Genomic DNA, 21,216 nt, shown 5'->3' with positions numbered 1-21,216 from the left:
TCTTTGATTACAAAGCCAGCAGCAGCGGGCTGTACCGCTGACCTGGCATGCAGATGCGCTCACTGAAGTTGTGGGTGCACACCCGTGTGCACCGTGCTGGGAGCGTTCAGCTGAGCTGCTGCGACACAGATAACCACCGCCCCTCTTTCTTTCTTTTCCCTTTCTTTCCCCATTGCAGCAAATACCTCTGCAAAGCTTTTTACAAATCACTATCTAGATATAAATCTCTTAAGCAGTTTGCTTCAAATTTCAGAGTAGTAACACAGCCCTGCAGCGCTCTCCCTTCTTTCTGAGGTACCGCTGTCCTTGATTTAACTGAGAAGAGGAGATTAAAGGAAGGAGCAAAGAAAAAACCTTTGCCACACTCTGGTGCGTTAAATATTCAGGAAAAATGCAGATACCTGAAAATGCGGTTTAACTGGGAGTAAGAGTGGATTTGAGCCCATCAGCTTATTAAAGATAAGATCTTTTCAATCACTAAAAAAGAACATCTGGGGCTTCCATCTATTTTCTTTCTCCCGCAGGGATCCTAATCATCTTTCAGTACCTTATCATTATTATGAACCCTTGGGACCCGATGAATGCACAATGTACATCTCGCACGAGCGGGGACGGAAGGGCAGTCATCATCGTTTCATCACAGAGAAACGAGTATTTGAGAACTGGGCGCGGACATTCAATATTCACTTCTTCCAACCAGACTGGAAACCAGAACCACTTACTGTAAATAACCCCGAGATTCAACCAGCGGTCTGAGGGACAAATGCACAAGACTGCAACCACAATCACCGACTGTATCAGCCATCAGGGTGTTGGATCCTTCTGGGACGGCAAGGCGACTGACAACAAAAGGGTAACAGGATTTGCAGCTGATAACTGCAGCAAGTCAGGAAGTTATGATGAAGGAGTGTATCGAGTGCTTTCTGTTGAACTGTGTGTTAATCCAGTCTATCGCCTTTTGGGCCATCTGACTTCCTGTACGTGTGTGTGATCTGTGAAAAGCAACTTGCTATCATTAACGGGATGGTTAACTCATTATGGTTTTTTAAAGTAAAGTACAACATCACTGAATTTTCATAGTGAAAACTTACGGTATTTATTTAATGGAAGTTTTTATGCAACCTAGGCCAGTATTTTTCTAATTCACAGTTCTGTGGTCGTTGATCTTTCATAATCTTTCAAATCCAGAATTAATATTGCTGATGGTTTGAAAGGCCTAGCTTTTTATTTATAAAATTTGTTTGAAAAAATATGATTCTATATAGCATGTAATTAATATTTGATCTGGAAATGTTGCATTTCTTTTAAAAATTCGGGGCTCCGTTCCAGCCTAAAGCCTTTAACAGCAAGAATGGTCCCATGTGCAGATCTAGCTAACTTTACGTTCAGGCATCTCATGTTAATATGAAAACGGTAGTGAAAATTCTGTTTGATATTAATGTGAATTTGCTGCTGTGCTATCAAACTGCTCTATTTTAATCCAGAGGTGGGGGGAAGGAAGGCAGAGTTCATCCCAAAGAAATCAGTTTACAGCACCATGTTCTCACTGAAGAAGAGACCAACTAAAGCTGGGGGGTTGTGTTTTGTTCTGCCTGTTGTGGTCCTGCAGGAGGCTGAAGGAGCAGCTTTCCTGAGGCAGCAATCTGCAGACCAGGCACAGTTTGTAACAATAGCTTGCAACAGCACAACCAAATTTCTAAAACCAAGAAGCTGTGCTACCATGTACCACAAGACCAACCCAAAAGATGGTAACGTGGCACCTGTGTAATCCATGCCTTCCACTGTTCCAAGACCAGCACTGATCTCAGAGATCCCGGACTGCACTGAAGCTGGGATGTGGAAAGATTTCCATGAAATTGTCTCCCTGAGAACAGCAAAGTTACACCTGGCAGTTTCTGTGTGTCATACGCAAGCCTGGCAAACACAAGGAGTGGACACTGCTAGTTCTGCATGTGGAAGCTCACACTGTGTCTTACTGGGTTATACTTGGCTTGTGAATAAAGAAAATTTCATTTATGCTATTATTTTTCCTTTTGCCTCACAAATATAAAATCTCTACTCCTATTATTTTGAAAAAATTACTCCACAAAACATACTGACAAGAGGTGTCTCTCATTGGACAAACACTAAAGCTAGAACAGAGATACTACCTTGAAGCCTCTAAACCCAATGAGCTCAACCTCAGAGGCAATACATAGAACTGGGAGCAAACTCAGTATCATTTAAACTCAGTTATGACATGTTATGACTTTCTCTTTCCAAAATGCCATAGTAACAGCTGCAGCTGCCCAATGCCCCAGTTCTCTAGGCACAACTGACAGTAAAGCACCTTGTTAGAGGTAGAACAGTGTTACCCCTGTAATGCTGTGTAGACGTAAGAGAGCCACTCTCCTTGCTGCAGCACTCCCCACCACCACAAAGTAAGAAAGTACAACCTGTTTTTGCCTTAGAACTTTTGGTGCTCTTCCTGGTATACATCATTCACCACACAAAATTAATGCAAATCTCTGCTTCTGCCAATTACTTGTAACCCATCTCTCGCCAGCTCATCTCTAACTCTCCCTCGTTCAGTGATTATGTTTTATCCCTTCCACTTCATTTCACAAAATTCTACGAAGAACAGAATGGGTTTTGAACTGATAGTAATTTGCACATCCCTTTCAGCGTGTGTACTGGGGCATGTATCTAACATGTAATACCTGAATTGATGAACTCTGTCAAATTGATTTACACATCATTTCTAATATGACTGCAAGAGATGGTGCAGATCGGAGTAGGCGCTGTGATGCCACTACCCTTCTGTTTTTAGTGATTCAATAATAAAAAGATCTTATCATAAAGTAAGCTTTTAGTTTTTCCATTAACTGAGGGCTGCAGGAGATACATGCTAGATGTTTAGATTGTGATGTTACTGTTAAAAATACATCCTTTAAAATAGATTACAGTGATCTACTTACAGTATTCAGCAGGACTTGTGGGACTGTGTTGTGCTCCACGTGCACGTCTCCTGCCCGAAAGACTGGGTAATGCAAAATAGATCAGCTGAAGTATTAAGAATCTGAAGAAGAAACGTAGGATAAACTGATATTAGATCGTCTAACTTCCAACAGAGTAAAACTAATGGTTGTAAATATTTCTTCTTCAGATTTTGTAAATAGTAACTATCTGTGCATTTCCAGTCTTTCTGAAAAACAAAACAAACCCCAAACTCAGTCTCATCAACTTCCTGTGACGGTTCAGCATTCACTGTATTACAGAAAGCATGAAGGTGTACTTTCTAAGTCACGCCTGCATATATAAAACTTACTGTAAAAAGAATTTGATGAAGCCAAGAAGACAGCATTTTTTTTTTTAAAAAAAAAGGACTGATCACACAGATTTATATGGGATATAAATCCAGTCCAAAATTTCTAAGTTATGAGGGCAAAAAAAAATTTTTTCAGTGCTGCAATTTTAATTTACAAATTACTCATGTATTTTTGTATAAATCAATATATTGAACTATAGCATATCCTGCTACTTTCAGCTTGAAGTAAGGTTTTATGGCCCAGTTATAAAACAAACAAATTTATGATAAAAAAATGTTGTCAGGCCAAGGATAAGTAGTACAACCAGAAGCTGCTGCCATTCTCTACGCTGTCATCTTACACTCGTCACTATAATTTGATTGATTCATGATCTTCATTGTGCATCATCTTACATATTAAAAATTGTTGCAAAACAGTGCTTAAGGACTTGAGCAATTTTAAGATCTGTGTTACTTTAGCTCTGAACTTCCAGCATACCAAAGCCTTTTATGCTGGGTTTCATCTGAGCAGGTGTTTTTCATCTTGAAGAACCATAGCTGTTATGCTATACCATGCATAGCTGGAATTGAGATAGATTGATAAAGAAACTTAAGAATGGAAAAATAATTGCCATTGGTTTCTGGTACTTTGGCAACAAGAGTTGCCAGATGCCCAGCTACCAGCATCATGCTACAAAATAAAAGACAACCTTCCATTCAGAGCTTTAATGGGTGTCAAGGAGCGTCAAGTTTTCTGAAGCAAGTAGACAAGATCCAGGTGATGAGTCCACCTGGAGCTCCACAACTGGTTTTGCAAGGTTGCTCTTCAAAGGTTTGCAAAGAAACTGTGCTACTTCAGTATAACGGAGACCTTCACCCAAGGAACCCATCTGAACACAGGAAACAAAAGTTAAGAGAATACATCCTCAGATTTCCCAGTGGGGTTAGGTTACAAGCAGAATTCCACAGGAAAATGTCACAATATATTTTTGCTGCTTTTCTGAACTGTTCCCTTGACATCTATCGTAGGTCACTGCTAAACACAGTATATCAGCATACATTATACATACTCTATCTAAATTTAAAAAAAAATAAGACAAAAAAGACGTTTCTGTATAGAACGAACATTAACTCTTATACTAAAGCCCAGTTACAGTCTTGGCATGCTCACAATGTGCCGATGCAAACCAGTGGCACATGCCAGGCAGCCATAACCTCTAACAGTAACTGCATTTTCATTTTACTGAAAGCAGTGTCAAAGCATCTAGCTCAGATAGAGAGCAAGACCAGACCCTATTTAACAGTCAAGGAAAACTATCTTCGTCATTTCTCATTTCTAAGAGCAGATTTATCTTCTTTAGAAGATGCACAGTGATATATTTAAGTCTGCCAGCTTCTTTACACAACCAAGACAGACAACCATTAAGATAACATCAATAGCCTTTAGGACACGAGATACTTCCTAAGGTATAGAGAAGATAAAGGGAATAATGCATATTTAGCAGGGTATAAGGTGTTAGGAATTCGCTGACTTTGCTTTGGCCATCAAGTCAAGCTAGAGCCTATTAGTTGCAATCCAAACACACAACATGATCCAAGTCATGATGTGAGTCTTAAGGGAAGAGCTTAGGCTTCTGTGAGGATGTTTCCCTCATTCCATCTCTGCTCTAATCAAGCTGCGCACAATGCCAAAACCAGAAGATGTTACCAGTATTCAGTGCGTTGTTCATTCATGTAGGACAAAACTGGAACCATTTCCCACTGCTGGTTTTTTTTTTCTTGTCTAGAGACGTATAGCTGTATTTAAAGGAGTATATGAAACACTAAAAGGCTTCCCCTGGTCACTTCATTGCAAATCCTATTGCAGGCAAGAAGTAGCAATATAGAAATAAGCAATAAAAGGAAGTGCAGAAGAGCTTCCATACAAGCAAAAATTGTAAAGATGGGGACAAGTGTGAAGGAGGTTATGTAGAAGAGCTCTACAAAATACTAATGTGCACTGTCACAATACACTGATTTCTTCTCATCACTACTCTTGCATTAAAAAGACCATGGGAACCTAAAATCATTACAACTTGAGCCACAGTATTTTGAACTACACACTTAATCTGGACAGGCAAACCAGCACAAAAATAGCACGGAACTAACAGAAAGCAAACAGCAATAGCTAATGCTTAGTGGTGTTCTTCATTGGTAAATATCAAAGTATTTGACATTGGTAAATATCAAAGCATTTGACAAAGGAAATAAGTACTGTTATACTAGAACCAAAGCTAAAGAAAGCACAGGGTCTAAACCTTAAATGCCCACTACATGCAAAACCAGTGGCCCAAATAAACATGTAATATATGACAGCATTATTCCAGCATTTCCTTTTACAGGCAAGGAAAGAAATACATTTCCTAGTTCAAATTAGTCAACTTTGATGTAGGAACAAGTGTGACATGCCACAAACCTTGTCAACAAAATAGATCCCAGCAGCCTGCTCTCAACAGAGCAGTGTCACCAAAGAAATGAATCAGCGAGCAGTGTGAAAAAAATCTTAGCAAAAGAAAGAGCATCTATGCTAGAGCTTTGCCAGCATTGCTCTTACTCTGCAGAGACAGCCTGTTTCTGGTAGTGCTTATTTTGTTGAAGGGACTCCTACAAACAATGCTACCAAAATAACTTGCGTTGATACAATCCACGCCTCTAGGAAGCCTCTTGGCCAGAGCAGCAAAAATGACATGCCTGTACTGACAAGGCTTCAGTGCGCTGTGTGTATATACAAAATAAACAACAAAAAAATCTAAAATTTGCATGGCGAGGAAAACACAGCAGAACCAAACCTTATGAGCTGTACAAGTTCATAAACTTTGCACTGAAACTTTAAACGCCATCAATTTAATCATCAAATAAGGCAGAAATCCTCATTAAGGAAAAAAAGTCACTTATTTAAAATAACTTGCAAGTGAAACCAGTGCTATGAAATGCTGATTTCAGAGCACATTACACAGCATATTCAAGTTCTCATCATAAAACCCCAACACTTTCAAGATGTGTTTCCCTACAGCATGTTATTTTTAGAGGTTAATGAAAGAGATAAAGCAGAGATAATAGTGGAGTACACACAGCAGAAGATACCCTCCAAAAGAAACATCTCTCCTTATTATTTTTTCTTTTAAAATAAAAAATGCTTTTCAACACTCAAAAAATATAAAAACTCTATTATGCTCATTATTGTAAAGAAGTGTTGAAGTTACGGTTGACGAGACACTTTCATTATGCACACTATTTTCTGTAGTTCATAACTTTATGGTTCTATTAGTCTCTTGGGTGAGATATTTTATGCTTGTCTTCAGTCCAAAGGTGAATTCATCCAGAAGGCATAATTCTACCAGGTCACGAAGAGCTCTCTGACAGACAGAGCTGGAAAGACCTATACACAGGTAGACTGAGTTTTCTGATGCTCCCAGGCTTTGTCCCTAAATTTTCCCATATACAACATCTTCCTGTCATCATCACCATGCAGATCTTCTCCACTCATGATAAATTCATAGTTGAATCTGGTCCTTGCTTTTTCACACACCACTGGGTTAGTACTACCTACAAATCCGTACATGCTAAAGCAGGGCTCATGCCCTTCTGAAGGGCATTAGGCCATGAGATCCATTCACTTCCAGTTCGTGTTTCCAGGAGGTAGTACCAGAGAATGGAAATCCCTGACTGCTGAATGGAGGGAGAGAAATGGATTCCATTTGCAGACACTCATTTGCTTTCCTATAATCAATAATGGAGGCCAACTTTCAGTGAAGGTGGAGGGACAGGCCACTCCCTGAAAGAGCTATACTCTATATACTGTATACTATACTACTGTAAAAATACTTCTGATGACTCTGTGACCTTTGTTTATGGTAGGAAGACAGCATTTCATGGTGGTATTCAGACTAAAAATAAAAATGTTTGGCTGGCTGAGACAAACTGAATGCTGATTGTGTTGTCACTACTCAGGCTTCCTTCTTCACTGATTTGTGAGGGAATCTCACTTTTCAGTCTGTTACAGAAGCATGGTTTAAACTGTGGATTTATGTAAATGTTTAGACATGGTCATACAAAACTGTTCTCAAATGCATACAGTACTTTAAAGACAATTTAGAAATGAAAGGAAGTGCAGAGGCATGAGAGAACGCATATGAGTAGAAACCTAGTTAACATCTCTTCAGTTGAATACAGTTTCAATACATGATTCTGAAAGAGAGCTGAAACACTGAAATGAAACAATTATTTTTATCAGCCACTAGTGTTGTAAACAATGTCTACAAAACCCATTGCAAACCGATCGGTCCAGTTACATAGCAAAAGATGCAGGCATGCACATACAAAATATTGCGAGCATGACTGTGTGTGGTTCACAGACCTATCTATACAGACCCTCAGAACACCGAAATTAATTCTGCTCTGTAAGTTTCTATGCAAGGAAACAAAGAAGCTGTCAACTTGCTTATTTTCTGGATTCCATTAAAGAGATCATCTGTGCACAACGCAGAAAACATCTGCACTGCACAAGCATATTTTCTGGCCTGTAAAACACAAATGGTGTATAAGAATGTCCTCATTTGTTCCTGGAGTCCAGATCCCAAGTGAGTTTGAAGGGCTGTCAGCAAAAATTATTACTAACTTGAAGAAAATAAATATATAATTGCACAAACACATTTACAGACAATTAGGAGACATTTCTAGAGTGGCTTTCAGGCTAAAACAACTCAAGGAATAAAACGTATTAAAAATAATGCGTCATACATGTAGTACAGGCAACTTTATAGTGACTCTGAGAAACATGTATTTCAACCCCTTACTTTGTGCTTACAAAAACGTTAGAAAAGCCCACAGCGTAGTTTGTCGCATTTTACTATAATTGTTGTTCTCACTTCAGTTTAATCACCTTCACGGGCACATTTACTGAGTGCTTCTATTTCTAAATTGCATTTTAATAACCTACCTAATTGCCTCCTTTTCCCTCAGCACGTAAGTTTTAAAGACAGTAACTTTGGTATCTTCTGCTACATGCTGAGCTCTGTTGACGCTTCTACCCACCATTTCCTGCAAAAAGTGGCAGAAAAAGAATTCAGTAAGGTCTGAGGGCTCCGAGTAACTGTAATTCAAACTGAACCAAGGCAGAAAGCTCTATCAATTTCACTTTAGCCATTTTTTAATATGTGACAAAGCCGGCCCATAAAATAAATATTTGATTAAAAATATTACAATAGAAAAAGAGGATCAAAGGCTGGATTAAAAAACGGAATGCAAGCAAATCCTCCAAGAACAAATTCTGCAGGATTCATTTTTGTACAGTATCTACACACTTCTATATCTCTGTATTTCTGTAGTAGTCTACAACAGATCTCAGCAGGTTGTTGTATAAGAATATACAGCTTTTTGCATTTAAAGAGAAGTCACCCTGACAACAGGTTTTGCATATGAATCTACTGCTTGTGAAAGATCCTACCCCAAAAAACCCAGCGGAAAAAAACACACCAAACCAGTACATCATGAAGAGATCCATTCCTAATGCTTCACAGAGCTGCTCACCTCCAGCTTCTCTGAAGGAGAAGCAAACAGAGCTTTCATCCTTCAGATGAAGTTGCTTCAGTCATAAAAACTTCTCAGTGGCAAACTGGGAAGAAATCGTTAATATTTTCTGCAGAAGAACAGTTTATAAAATTATAAGGACACTGGTGTTTTCAGTACAGCTTACTTGCTGTTCTTGGATCTCAGCAAATGCTGAAAACAATTTCTGCTGTTCAGCAAAAAATACCACAAGGTTCTAGGTACCAGAACTTTATAGTGAGGTTAAGGTGTAGGAGGCAAGTATCTACCTCCTGATAATGGCTCATTTGGTACTTTTATCCTCTCCAAGCCTAGAAGATATTGGGAGAAAAAGGGTTTTTATATTCAGGAGATCAGCTACACTTCTGTTGTTTATTGTTCTCTGACATCAGCCCCAAGAAACAGCTGAGAGCCTCAGTGGCTGCCTTCCCTGTATCCTTTCCAGTCACAGCATACACACAGGTCTCTGTCAAGTCTGCTACCTGTTACCCGAGGTTATGATGCCACAGCCAGCCTGAAAGAGAAGGAAAGCAGAAAACAAAAATGTTTAAGCACTCAGATTTGTATGTTCTGTGCAATAGGAAAATGCTCAACACCCTACTCTAAGGCAACAATATTGGCTTTGATATAATGTGTTTATAGATAACTCCTAGTAACTTTAGACCATGTATGCATCAGCTTTATTATGATTAGGATAGAGAACAGATTCCAAAAGCATACCGCAAGAGCATCACCTAGTTGGCGCTTACTGTTTTTATGCATGCAGAAATTTGTTCTTCTCTTCACTAGTATCTGTGTATTACACAGCCAAAACACAGTTAGCATGCATTCATCGTAACATGTGCAAGAGGAACAAATCAATATGCCCAAACAGAATTTACAAAATCTAAATTAGAAATCTCATCTTCCAAGTGCTCAGAAATTACTGAATACAGTGGTACAATTTATAACATCTTTCATCCTGATCCTAGAGTCAGTTTTGCTTTATGCAAAAATCCAGTGCGTTGAAAACCCTGAAAATGTCCAAATCCAGATCACGTGGAGAAAAAGATGACATCTGTGATGCACTCTTGGTGGAAACAGTGTGCTCATAGTTTCACTCTTTTTGCCATTTTTTAAAAGTAGATTCAGTGAGGTCATCATATTTTTGTTTCAGTTCCACTCAGAATCCTAAATCCAAAATTGCCTAAGGTGAAAGGACTGAACCCTAAGGGTTGTATTTAACAGAGCGGGAAAAAATATTTATTTTTCAAGAGTATTACCTCAGAAAGCCTGCTAAGATGTCTAAGTTCCCCCTTCTTATTTAACTTTAACCAGAAATAGAAGACAGTCAAAAAGAAAGCATAACAGTTTGTTTAAAACAAGGGGGAAAAAAAGATTTGTCTAATATTATAACCATTTGTTAGACTTCAGAAAAACGGGAAGAAAAGATGATGTCAAAAGAACATTTAGAAGTGAGATCCCAACTCTGTTTTTCACTACAACCATAATATACATAAAGGAAACTCAGATGACACCAGTGAATCCAAAGTAGCAGTCAATGCAATCATCTTGCTTGCTCAAATTCAGAAGATGTGCTTCATGTGTTTGATTCCATAGGTCTTGAAGAAAACCATGATAATCAATGCCCAGAGTCCTAGAATGAATCCTCCAGGAGGATGCCAGTCCTTTGGTTTTGGTTTCTGAAAAAAAAAAAAAAAAAAAAGGAAAAGAAAGAAAAAGAAAAAAGAAAAAAAAGGAGAGAAAAATAAACAATTAGTAACAATTAGTAGTTACGTTTTCATATTTAACAGGCACTGTACTTCATCAAGTGAAAAAAAATAGAATCCTAGCTGCAGAGAAAAACACAAGCTACATAAGCTGTATTTCTTCAGGAAGGAGCATCTTCTTGACATGGTGTAAAGGCTGATGGGAAGTGAGCTGACGCTCAGGCAGGGAGGCTAAGCACCACAGAAGGCCACTAGAACTGTGCCTGAGATGCCACTTTGATGGTGATAGTGATGGTATCAGCGTGGTGGGACATGTCCAAACTCATTTGTTCGGACAGAATTTCTCCTATTGGGTCTCACGTTAATATGAGAAGAATGTTGCAAGTATGAAAAACAGTTCCTGCAAGTGAAAATATGAGAGGAGAGGTGTTGTTTTTCCATTATCTAGAATGTTTTCTACAGCTCCTTCTGTACACAGTTATTTACATAAACATATCTAAACACATAAAAAGCTCAGATTCATTATTAAAGGAGTATCATAACACAAAATAGGATTGTTTTTAATGTCAGTCACATTTCCCAAAGGCCTCATTGAGTCTAACTGCTTTTCCCTAATGGAGAAATATATTCTGCAATTCAAATACCTGTCCTTCCAACAATTTTTTCATCTTCAGTAGAAAGCAATACACTGCAATCTGTTTTTTTCTTTTTTCTATCACACACTTAACAGAAAGGCGAGATAAAACTCGTCTGTCTCCTTCCTCTTCTCATATTTACAAAAATTTCAGATATTCCATATACTGTGAGAAGTGGATTGTGGAAGATAAGAGCTGCTGCATGCCCCAAGATCTGTCTCTCTAAGGCTAAGGTGAAGCCATATGAATGCAAAATTTTAGTCAAGAATATCATGACAAAAGTATCAGAATTACGTTATTTAGAGGTATAATTCAGTCCCTCATGCCTATGTCAACTCTTGCCCTCAGCAGCTATGCTTCACACATCTTCTATGCAGACAGAGATGATTTACTCTTACAATAATAAATACTGAAGTGCGTGCTGAGTTATTTTATTCTGCCTTGCCGAAAGATTTGCACTATTCTGTCCTTAAACAGAAAGAGGCACGAGTGGCACACAGCGTATTTTGGTTTCATCACATTTAAGTCAAATTTAAAATCCTCTTCCAGCAATGTGAATGACTTACAAGAGATGGTACTGTTTCAATTTCTGCACAAATTTGCTTACGGAAGCTTGCCTTGTCGTTCTCCAGTAAACATACCAGGTGGCTAGTCAACTTGAAGGCAATAAGGAGCACTTTGCAGCGTCTGTTCTTTCAAAACATCTCTTCTACCAAGAAGAAAACAATGTTTGTGGATTGCTCAGCTTCCATCTGCTAAGCTCCACAGATACGTTAAGATTTTTGCTCAAGTGCCGCGCTTGCACTTAGCAAGTGGCACAAGTGGCCTTGTCACCTCAGACACCTAAATGAGATGATACCCAGAAATATTCAAGATTTCATTGCCTCTGAAACAGGAATCATAGGACAGGCATTATAGTTTACGTTTGTAACAAAACCAAAGTTATAAGCAATGACGACAGATACTGTTTCCTAAGAAGCACTCATCAGCTGCAACAGATGCCTTACTGCTACTTTGCCACCTCACTGCTATTCACAGCCACGCATCTCCATACAGAGATCTCAGGAAATCAACTCTGAACGTTCAAAAAGGCTGCCAGCACACCTCACTTCTGAAGGTAACAGCACATGACACTTCTCCACAAAGAGGAACTTTCTTGTTTAAATCCTCCTAATTAACCCATAACTTCATATGCATATTGCAGTGCCTGTTTCATCAATCTCTTTGTACTATCAATCTTCCCTTCCTTGGATCTCAGACAAATTCCTTACCACAAAGTGGCACCTGACCCTTCTAGACAAATGACTTCAATTTGCAGTCAGTGACACTAAAAGCCTCTCTCTCCTATTTTGTATAGATCACGTAATTTAATTTCTTTAAAGAATTTATATGAATAAATATTTATAAGGTGATCTATGGGTATGGTTTTACATTCTGTCACACCATGTGCTGAAAGCTGCTCCAGGAAATCCCACAAGGAAACAAAGGCAAGTGCAGTCATGTCTCTACACTGGGACATCAAGGGCATAGAAATAATCAGCTTAAAGCCATGTGACGCGGTGTTAAATCGTGAAGGATACATTACTGTTTAAAACATGAAAGTACCCCAGGAAGCATCTGAAATTATACAAGAGCTTGGTCACCTTAAAAATAAATTATCTTTACAATTTTTTTTTATTTTTTTTTTAAAGACATGAGACTGGAAGCTGCATGTAAATACTTAACCAGAATAAAAGGGCAAAGGAAAGCAACTCTGTTGTACATCTGTAAGTCAATAGTGAGGTTAATTGAGCACAAAATTATATTGAAATATGCCAGTATTTTCCATTAGCAGCATGCAGACATCAAAACCTTATGAATACCTGAAAAGGCGTTACACTGATTCATATCTAAATCATTAAAGTATACCTGCAAGAGCTGGAGGAATACCAGTTCTATGGCCATAAGCAATCCCTAGATAAACTGTCTCTTTGTATTGATTAGAAAGCATTAGTGAATACAAAATTTCTCTTAGATTCTTAAATTATAATAATAAATCAATATTTATTATATGAACATGGCCTAATTCAGCATCTTATTCCAGCAGACTTCTCTGAAAGGCAATTTTTGAAAGTCAAGCATTTTCTCACTTGCAATAAAATGCTAAATGGACAAAAAAAAACTAAGTGTTGCAGTATTTTAATTTGCAATTAATTATGTACCTTTATTATGCCTAAATTGATGTGAGAACGTGTATTACTAAAAGACTAAGGGTTTCAGTACTTTGAAATTCTGCATAACTTTCCCTTATTTGGGACTGATCTCGAGCAGCTTTGACTCAAATTATTCTGAATTTCAATGTAGCAGAACCCACATAAGAACTTTACTAAGTAGTGCTTATATTTAGGTTTTGTGATTTCTGCTACAATACAACCCCATTATAAACGCTCCTTTTCTCCCTACAGTAACAGCTGTAACACACAGGTGAAACGCACACAGAAATGGCACAATGCGTCACGAACAAATACATTCAGCAGCTTAAGGGCTAGTCGTTATCGAATTGCTGGAGATTCCAAATTAAGAAGATAGGTAGCTAAGCAACAGCAAGCTTCCTCCTGTGAACAGTTTTCCGCTGCAGTCTCTTTAGTTCTGGTGGACTCATTATTCTGGGAACTTAAGAAACAGTTAACAGAAAGTTGCTCAAGTACTGTAATTAAGGAAAGGATAAAACAGTGTATTTTCAAACTGGATGGGTCTACAGGGACCATAATGGAAAGAATCCAAGATTTTCATTGAAAGTGTTTTGTAAAACATACAGTACTTGCTATTGCAATTAAAATTAGTTTTATTTAAGAAATAAAAAGTGTTAAAGCTGAAGTAGTTATTAAGAATGGTTTACATTTACAATGTTACATCAGAACAAAAATAAGATTTAAAACATTTCATGGAAAACATTTTGATAAATATCATTATAATCCAACCTACAGTCCACTCTCAGCAGAACTCAACTTTGTATCAGTGTCCCAGATAAAATACTGGTATAGAAAAGTTAAACTCAGAACCCACATTTGGATGGCAGCAGTAGATAAAGCAGAGCATATGGTATAAACACCAGCAGCATTACAGCCAGGAATGTAGTCATTCCCAAAGGAGAAAGGGACAGGCCAATGCTTCTGTCTATGCTAACACCTTGTTCTGTATGGGAATTCAAGAGAGAAACTCCGGAGTTTCAAAGCGCCCTAGGCCCAGTTTTGGTCTATTTTTTGCAGCATGGGTGATATAAAACACCAGCTTGGATCCTGGGCCTTTCTTGCAGAAGCAGCAGCTACTAGGGGAAGCCCTGTGCGTACCTCTGTGGATTTCTCCACCTCTACCAGTCTTGGTCGGCAAGCAGTAGCAGGAAGTAAATCACACGTGCTACTTGTCAGTGCAGCGTCCTACATCATTATCATGTCATTGGGGTAAATGTTACATATTTTAGGGTGCAGATTTAAAAGTTTTCTCCATTTGAATTTGTATTTCTTTCACATTACAGTCCTAAAATCAAGATACCTAATTTTATGTTACGGTCTGTGTTAAAGACCAGTATTGAAATCTGAAAGAAAGGAGGTCTTTGAAATCCAAGGCTGACCTCAGACCTAAGGCTGAAACAGCTCACCTGCTTCTCATCTCAGAAAAAAACTGATTTCAGGCCAAAGGATATGGAGGAGCCAAATTCTACCATGCAGCACATCATGCCAAGAGCCCTTCATATACTTCTCAGAGGCTCTCCATACAAATTCAGGTTTACTTGCAATTTAAAATTTCAGACAGCACAATCATTGTAATTCTTGTGAGAAAACACACGAAGTTCAATTTCAGAACAAATTTATATGCATCACGATTAAATCACAGCACAAAACACATCCTCAGAGCTTTTAGTGGAAGTGTGCACCTCTCATTTGTTGGTTACCGTTTTGATTTGTGGTCCCCACAGTGAGGTGGGGGAAATCAAAAAATTCCAGCCATCTAGTAATAGTTTAATCCTCTTTTGGGCCCACAGCAAGATTAAAGCCATAAGAGAACTCCAACACAAGCAGTTCCTGATAATCTGCAAAACAATTTAAAGCACTTTTGTCTAATCTCCCTGTTTGTATTTATTAACCACAGTGCCGTGATTACTGATATCTCCAATGTTAATAAAATGGTGAAGAAAGTTCATTCATCAACAAAAACTCATGGACAATATGAGAAAAAAAAATAGCAGCTAAACTAAATTAATACATCATTACCAACATCTGCATCTTAAATATGTACTTTGAAAATTTTACAATCACCATAAAACAAATACTGTTATAACAACTTTAGTTTTCCACTTCCTTCTAAAATACGTAATCTGTAGGGCTTTTTAGAAATGATCCTCTACTTCAAAAATGGCTGCTTGCTTACTATTTTCTATTTTCAGCTATATCTCTCAGCATTATATAGCACTTTAAACTGCTTTCAGTGGTTTAACAGTTATTCATTAATCTTCCAACCTGTGACACAATACATAATACACTTCTTCTAATCAAAGGGAGGCTTCCCAGCACCTGAGTCCAGCGCAGTTCAATTCCAGACAAGCCAGCACTCATATGAATGATGCCTGGCAAACAGGGATTGTGCTACATGGCCTCCAAACCAAGACGTGTGATTTGATACAACCAAAGCCAACAAACACAGCCCTGTACTGGCAGCTGTAACGATTCACATCTGTCTTTGATAGACAAGCACGGCAGAACTCTTAACTCTGCTGAGGTAAGAGGGCTGAGCTCTAACCTGCTCAGTTACTAGCATCATTATGACAATTAGATGCATGCATATAGTCAAGCATGGAGATGAAGAAAAACTATAAATACATATATTTTTTAAATCAAATCTATTTAAGATCAGCTAAGCAAATTATATTTAAATTCATATTCATCCATACTCTTCTAGGAAGCCGTGATCATAATTTTCATAAAAGAGCACTTAAGTCCACATCAGATACGTGAAATAGATTTGCAAACACGGAGCTTCATGCCAGCTGAAGCATGCAAAAATAGAAGATGCACAGAGTAATTAAACAGACTTGGTATTAAAAGTTGGCCACCATTACTTCAAGAAGCATCCCTCTTCTCAAAAATATTTGTAATTAATTTAAACAAGAAGAGGATTATTAGCAAAAACAAGACTGAAGACATTCAGCGCATGTTGATAAACTTTCTTGACTGGAGGTGAGAAAACAGGAATGTGCAGCTGCTGGCTGCAGCTCTGTGGCCAGGACCTCCAAAAATGATCAGCTGTAAAAGCGACTCACTTGCTGCTACCCAAATGTTGGGTCAAGCAGACAAAAAAAGGCTACTGCAAAAGAACAAAGGTTGTGAAAAGGGTCTGCAGAGGCTGCTCAGGGGCAAAGTTGTCTTGTATTTATATTTGCTAGAAAGGTGTAAAGAGTGTCAACCCATTCTCACAACTCTATTTTTGGAGCTGCATACATTGCCTGCTTTCCCCTAAGGAAACATCATCTCAAAGTCTTCTATAGGGCAGATGTTGTTGCTACAGCAACTCAAAGCTAGTGGGAGCAGACCCAGAACCAATGACCCAGGTCTGTGGAGAAGAGGCCTCATCCTGTCCCCATCTGGGAGGTGCACTCCGGGTGCCCCTGCCTCCTGCTGGGGAGCTCCGCTTGGATTTCCCATGGTGTCACCACCTTAAAGTGAGCCCTTCCAAGTACTTGTAAATCAATGGACTCTGAAGCAGGTTGTTTTTTTCCCTTAATCTCATAAAATTAATTGCATGCCTCAAAACTTCCATTATGAAGTAGAATTTTGATCAATCAAATTCAAATGAAGTTTTGTCTGTTTATATGGAGAAACCACGACATTCATAAATTATTTAGCTATTCCTTTCAAAGTAGTAGTGATGGTTCTAACCACACATTTTTTTTCTGGATATCCCATGAGTAACTCTTCATTCATTTCCAGGTGGCAGGCAGTATTAACAACAGATGTTAGACAACATTAGATCTTATACTCAATATGTCATATTGAGTACAAAATCTAATCAAACATCTTAACAGCTACATTTAAAGAAACTGGAATCCAAATCAATATTCTCTATTAGTGTACTTCTTACTGCTCATTTTTTAAATGTCTCTGGGATCCCTACAACTATAATTTTAGAAGTTCTCCTTTGCCCTGAGCTCTGTGCGACATTATACCTGTCCAGGTTTTTCTAGCTGTGGCTTGCACAACTCAAAACTGCATTATATTTAAGAGGTAGGCATGAGAAAAAAACGGATGGAGGGGAGAAGGACTGAAGCAAACAGTGTCTGCACATTTATATCAGCAAGATCAAACGTAGCTGTGATTTTACTGCCACACATTTTCATTTTCAGTAAGAAATCAGGGTACTGCAGCTGTTGATAGATCTGTTCCCCACCACCACTCTGCTTTTAAAAGCAATTGTTTGCAGTAGTTTTGCACTCATATGCCAGACAAGTATTCTCACCCAAGTTTATGTTGCGTATACTCTCTCTGTGAGCAGAAAAAAAAAAGTAAAAGGAGAAAGAACTATTCTGAAATATCAACCCAAAACTTTTGGCTATTCTAGTTCTAAACAACCTTGAAAACAAATCGTAAAACATGGAAGCAATACAGGCACTTACCTAGTGGTTGCACATAATTAGACCTACACCAGAAAGCCATTTATGTTACGCCTGACATGTCAAAGAACAAAGAGTCCCTGAGAGCAGATTCATTCCCACAAAGAGTTTTTGTTGGCAGCTGCCATTGAGAAAGAATGGCAGATTTATGGTGTCGTAAATATTCAGTGTTCCCCCATAACATTTGCATGACACCAGTTCATCAGTCAGATGCTACCTGGGGCTCAACAGTCCATCTTTCTGGAAGAATGAATGAGTATAGCTGAGCACGTACCCCCACAGATTAACACATGTAGCATGTGCAGTATCAGCATTGTTCTGAAAGGCAATTTCTTTAAAAAGATGAAACCACAGATCTTCATATCTAATAGCAACCAGTTCTCCTTTAGCTTCCTACCACCCAAACCAACCACTGGTTACTGCCCTACTGATGCCACACTGTCACTCAGCCCCATGTAAGTACGAATGGTCTGACGGCCCTTTGTTTGTAGATGGACTTTCAGAACTCCTTCCGTGCAATCCTCCTAAAAACATGGGATCCCTCACTAGTTCACAGTGTCCCACCGCTGGAGCTGAATTTCTCCAGGAACACTGAGTCACAAGAGACAACTGTCAGTGTGTGGGGAAAGGGTGCCGGCAGCAGAGAGCAGGTACGGGCAGGTGCTACACTCTGATCAGCAAAGCACTAGAGAAGTAGTTGCCTGCACGAAGCTGAATTGCGCACACACACACACAAAGGATTTCCAGGAGAACAATGAGACAGGATGCTGTCTTACCTGCTCAACAATGTGATCAGAGCTCTCCCATTCCTGGAGTCTTCATTCATTTACCCCTTCCACCCATTCTTAAAAGGAAATGATTTCATCAAATTTCAACTCTCTGAATTATTTAGGAAAACAATTCCAGACAGAGCACCAGAGAGCAGCCTGCCAATATCTCTATCTCCAGCCATTCATCAGTCCTGTCAAGAGCTTGTGAGCTACACGGCCATGCTCCTCACAGCACGCTACTGAAGGGTAAACAAACTATAATTAACTTAACACAAAATATCACCAAGAACACCTCACTAAGCTTATACAGTTAAGTGGGATAAATGTGTGAATATATTTGGAGCTAACAGTGCCATCACCTGAGGAAAAATGTTCAGCAAAGTATCTACCATCACAGGCAGCACTACAAAATATGTCAAGCTATAACTGATAACATTCATATTCTGTCCTTACCAATGTGAGCTTATTCTAACAGCTACTTCTTATTCTGCATACGCTCAGAAGAAGAAAAATAGCAGATAGAATGAAAAAAATGGAAAACTGTTACTGTTAATTTTACTATTCACTGAAATACCATTTAAATAAACACTGTCTAGCAGAGAAACTTTCATGTGTAAACAGTAAAAAAGTAATGATTAAAAAACTATACAAGGTTACGTGAGAAACTGAAGCATTACAGAGCACTGAACTGACACCAGAAAACTGAAATTAAATTTTGCATCTTGGACAATCTGCTGTAACTTCAGTAATCTATTTCCTACAGAAAGGTTCTGATCCTGCATATTTTTAGCGACAGGTAAAACACAGTAAGCCAAAGAATTTAGTCGTACGCTCAAATTGCACACACCTCCACCGCAAACACACTAACATTATTTTTATGTCCAGTGCAATCAGAAGTAAGCAATCATTTTAAGAAATACTTTGCCCTTTGCCTGCGGATCTAACAATGTCCCCTCCTTCCTTTTCACCTTTTGGCTTGCCTGGGCCACATTGAGTGAAGAGGAATTGTCTAGAGCCACATCTACAAAGGTTGCTCTGGAAGTAATGCCTTCTATTTATTTCCATGGAAAATACAACCGATACAAAGAGCACAATAACACTATTTAATAGAGCACATTCTCAGCTACAAAACACTCTTTTTCAACACGGTCACCACCATTAGCAGTGCATTTTCGTCAGCAATGAACAAGAGCCTGCATGATGCTCTCATAAAAACCTGCACCAGTGGAGGTAACCCACTGTCACCACTGCTGAAACGCACCGCCCACCACCTCACTGTGCTCACATCCACTGTTTGGTCTCCATAAACATTCAGCAAGCATCAATGAATGTCAAAGTGTGTCATTTTTTCGGCATGGAGGAATTCAATGTCACACCTTTGCTCCACATGCACTTCTATGTCAGATGCCATTTAGTCAGACTGTGTTTGGCCAACATATCAAAATCCATAAACTTACTTGCCATAACTTGAGCTGGCACTGTGCTGCGCCCCATGCCCTGCTTCAGCCCAGACAGTGTTAACAGCACACTGATGTTTGGTTGGTGCTAAGTTGCACACTTAGGCCAGGCTGCACTGCTTAGCAGGGCAGAGCTGCTGGCAACATGGTGCGGAGCGGGAGACAGCCGCATTGCGAGCTGCACAGGGCCGCATGCTGCCCATGGGCCGGACATGCCCATGTTAAACACTGCATTTACTAAAAGAAAAAAAAATAATTTGACATTTAAAGGTTTGATAAATCAGTTTTCCTTTAATTAGGGAACTCCTAAAGTTTGTTTAGATCAAGCATAATTTCTTAAACTACAACCCTAGCATTTTATAGGTGTTATGATACAGTCAAGAGGGATAATTTAATTCCATAACAATTAATACAATAAGTGCAATAGCTCTGCATTCTTTGATATTTTCAGCTTCTTTAATAGAATTAATGCTTATATTAAAAGGCAATGAATTAAGTTATCAAAGTAACACCTTTTCATATAAACCTTTACTGCTCCTGTTTACCATGATAGTAATGAGCACGATAGTCTCTACAATCCCAGAATTCTAGTGCTAGGAATTACATGTTCACACTGAATTTTTTGTGACTTAGCTGTCTTCATCTAATATCAATATTTTGTACTTGGACGTAATTAAGATTAGGGGAACCATTCTTAGAAAACTATTTCATTCCATTAGGCAAATTTTCTCACTACAATATGAAAACTGTCAACTACTTAATTAGCACACCTACTTCTCCCAAGCCTCTAAGTGCATCTCAGCTATGCTTTATGATGGCCCAAGGACAAGAAATAAAAAAGAAACCACAACACATCAATTATGTCTCTACTCAATTGTAGAACTATTTTAAAATGTGTGAACAGTTAAGACAAAATTGAAAAATTACCATAATAGGCTTTTGACACTTCCCTGCTTAAGCAAAAATTAATTCTATCTCCCTGTTTTTAATACAAAGCCTTTATAATTTTGCTAATCTCAAGTTCCCACAAGCGGGAACACAATACTTTCAAGTACAAGAGTATGAGGCTTGGCATCTTCTCTTTTTAGTTATGCAGTTTATTTGATGGAAGTCTAAACCGCTAAGCCTCC

At 38.6% G+C, this 21,216-nt stretch overlaps 2 protein-coding genes across 3 annotated transcripts in view; one reads left to right on the top strand and one right to left on the bottom strand.

Moving 5' to 3' along the window:
• ST6GALNAC5 (ST6 N-acetylgalactosaminide alpha-2,6-sialyltransferase 5) overlaps window positions 1-7,242 on the top strand; it is a 71,545-nt gene extending 64,303 nt beyond the window's left edge. For both annotated transcript variants that reach the window (XM_021405496.1, XM_021405497.1), the window contains exon 5: window positions 525-7,242. In XM_021405496.1, the coding sequence (XP_021261171.1) occupies window positions 525-756 (232 nt within the window). In that variant the 3' untranslated portion in view covers window positions 757-7,242. The remainder of the gene's footprint in view (window positions 1-524) is intronic.
• Window positions 9,536-21,216, bottom strand: part of PIGK (phosphatidylinositol glycan anchor biosynthesis class K) — a 65,722-nt gene continuing 54,041 nt past the window's right edge. Inside the window, exon 11 of the mRNA XM_021405495.1 lies at window positions 9,536-10,554. Within this exon, the coding sequence (XP_021261170.1) occupies window positions 10,438-10,554 (117 nt within the window). The 3' untranslated portion in view covers window positions 9,536-10,437. The remainder of the gene's footprint in view (window positions 10,555-21,216) is intronic.

This window comes from Numida meleagris, chromosome 7 (genome assembly GCF_002078875.1).
Source record: "Numida meleagris isolate 19003 breed g44 Domestic line chromosome 7, NumMel1.0, whole genome shotgun sequence".
Classification (NCBI taxonomy): Eukaryota; Metazoa; Chordata; class Aves; order Galliformes; family Numididae; genus Numida; species Numida meleagris.
This window is presented reverse-complemented; position numbering and strand designations above follow the sequence as displayed.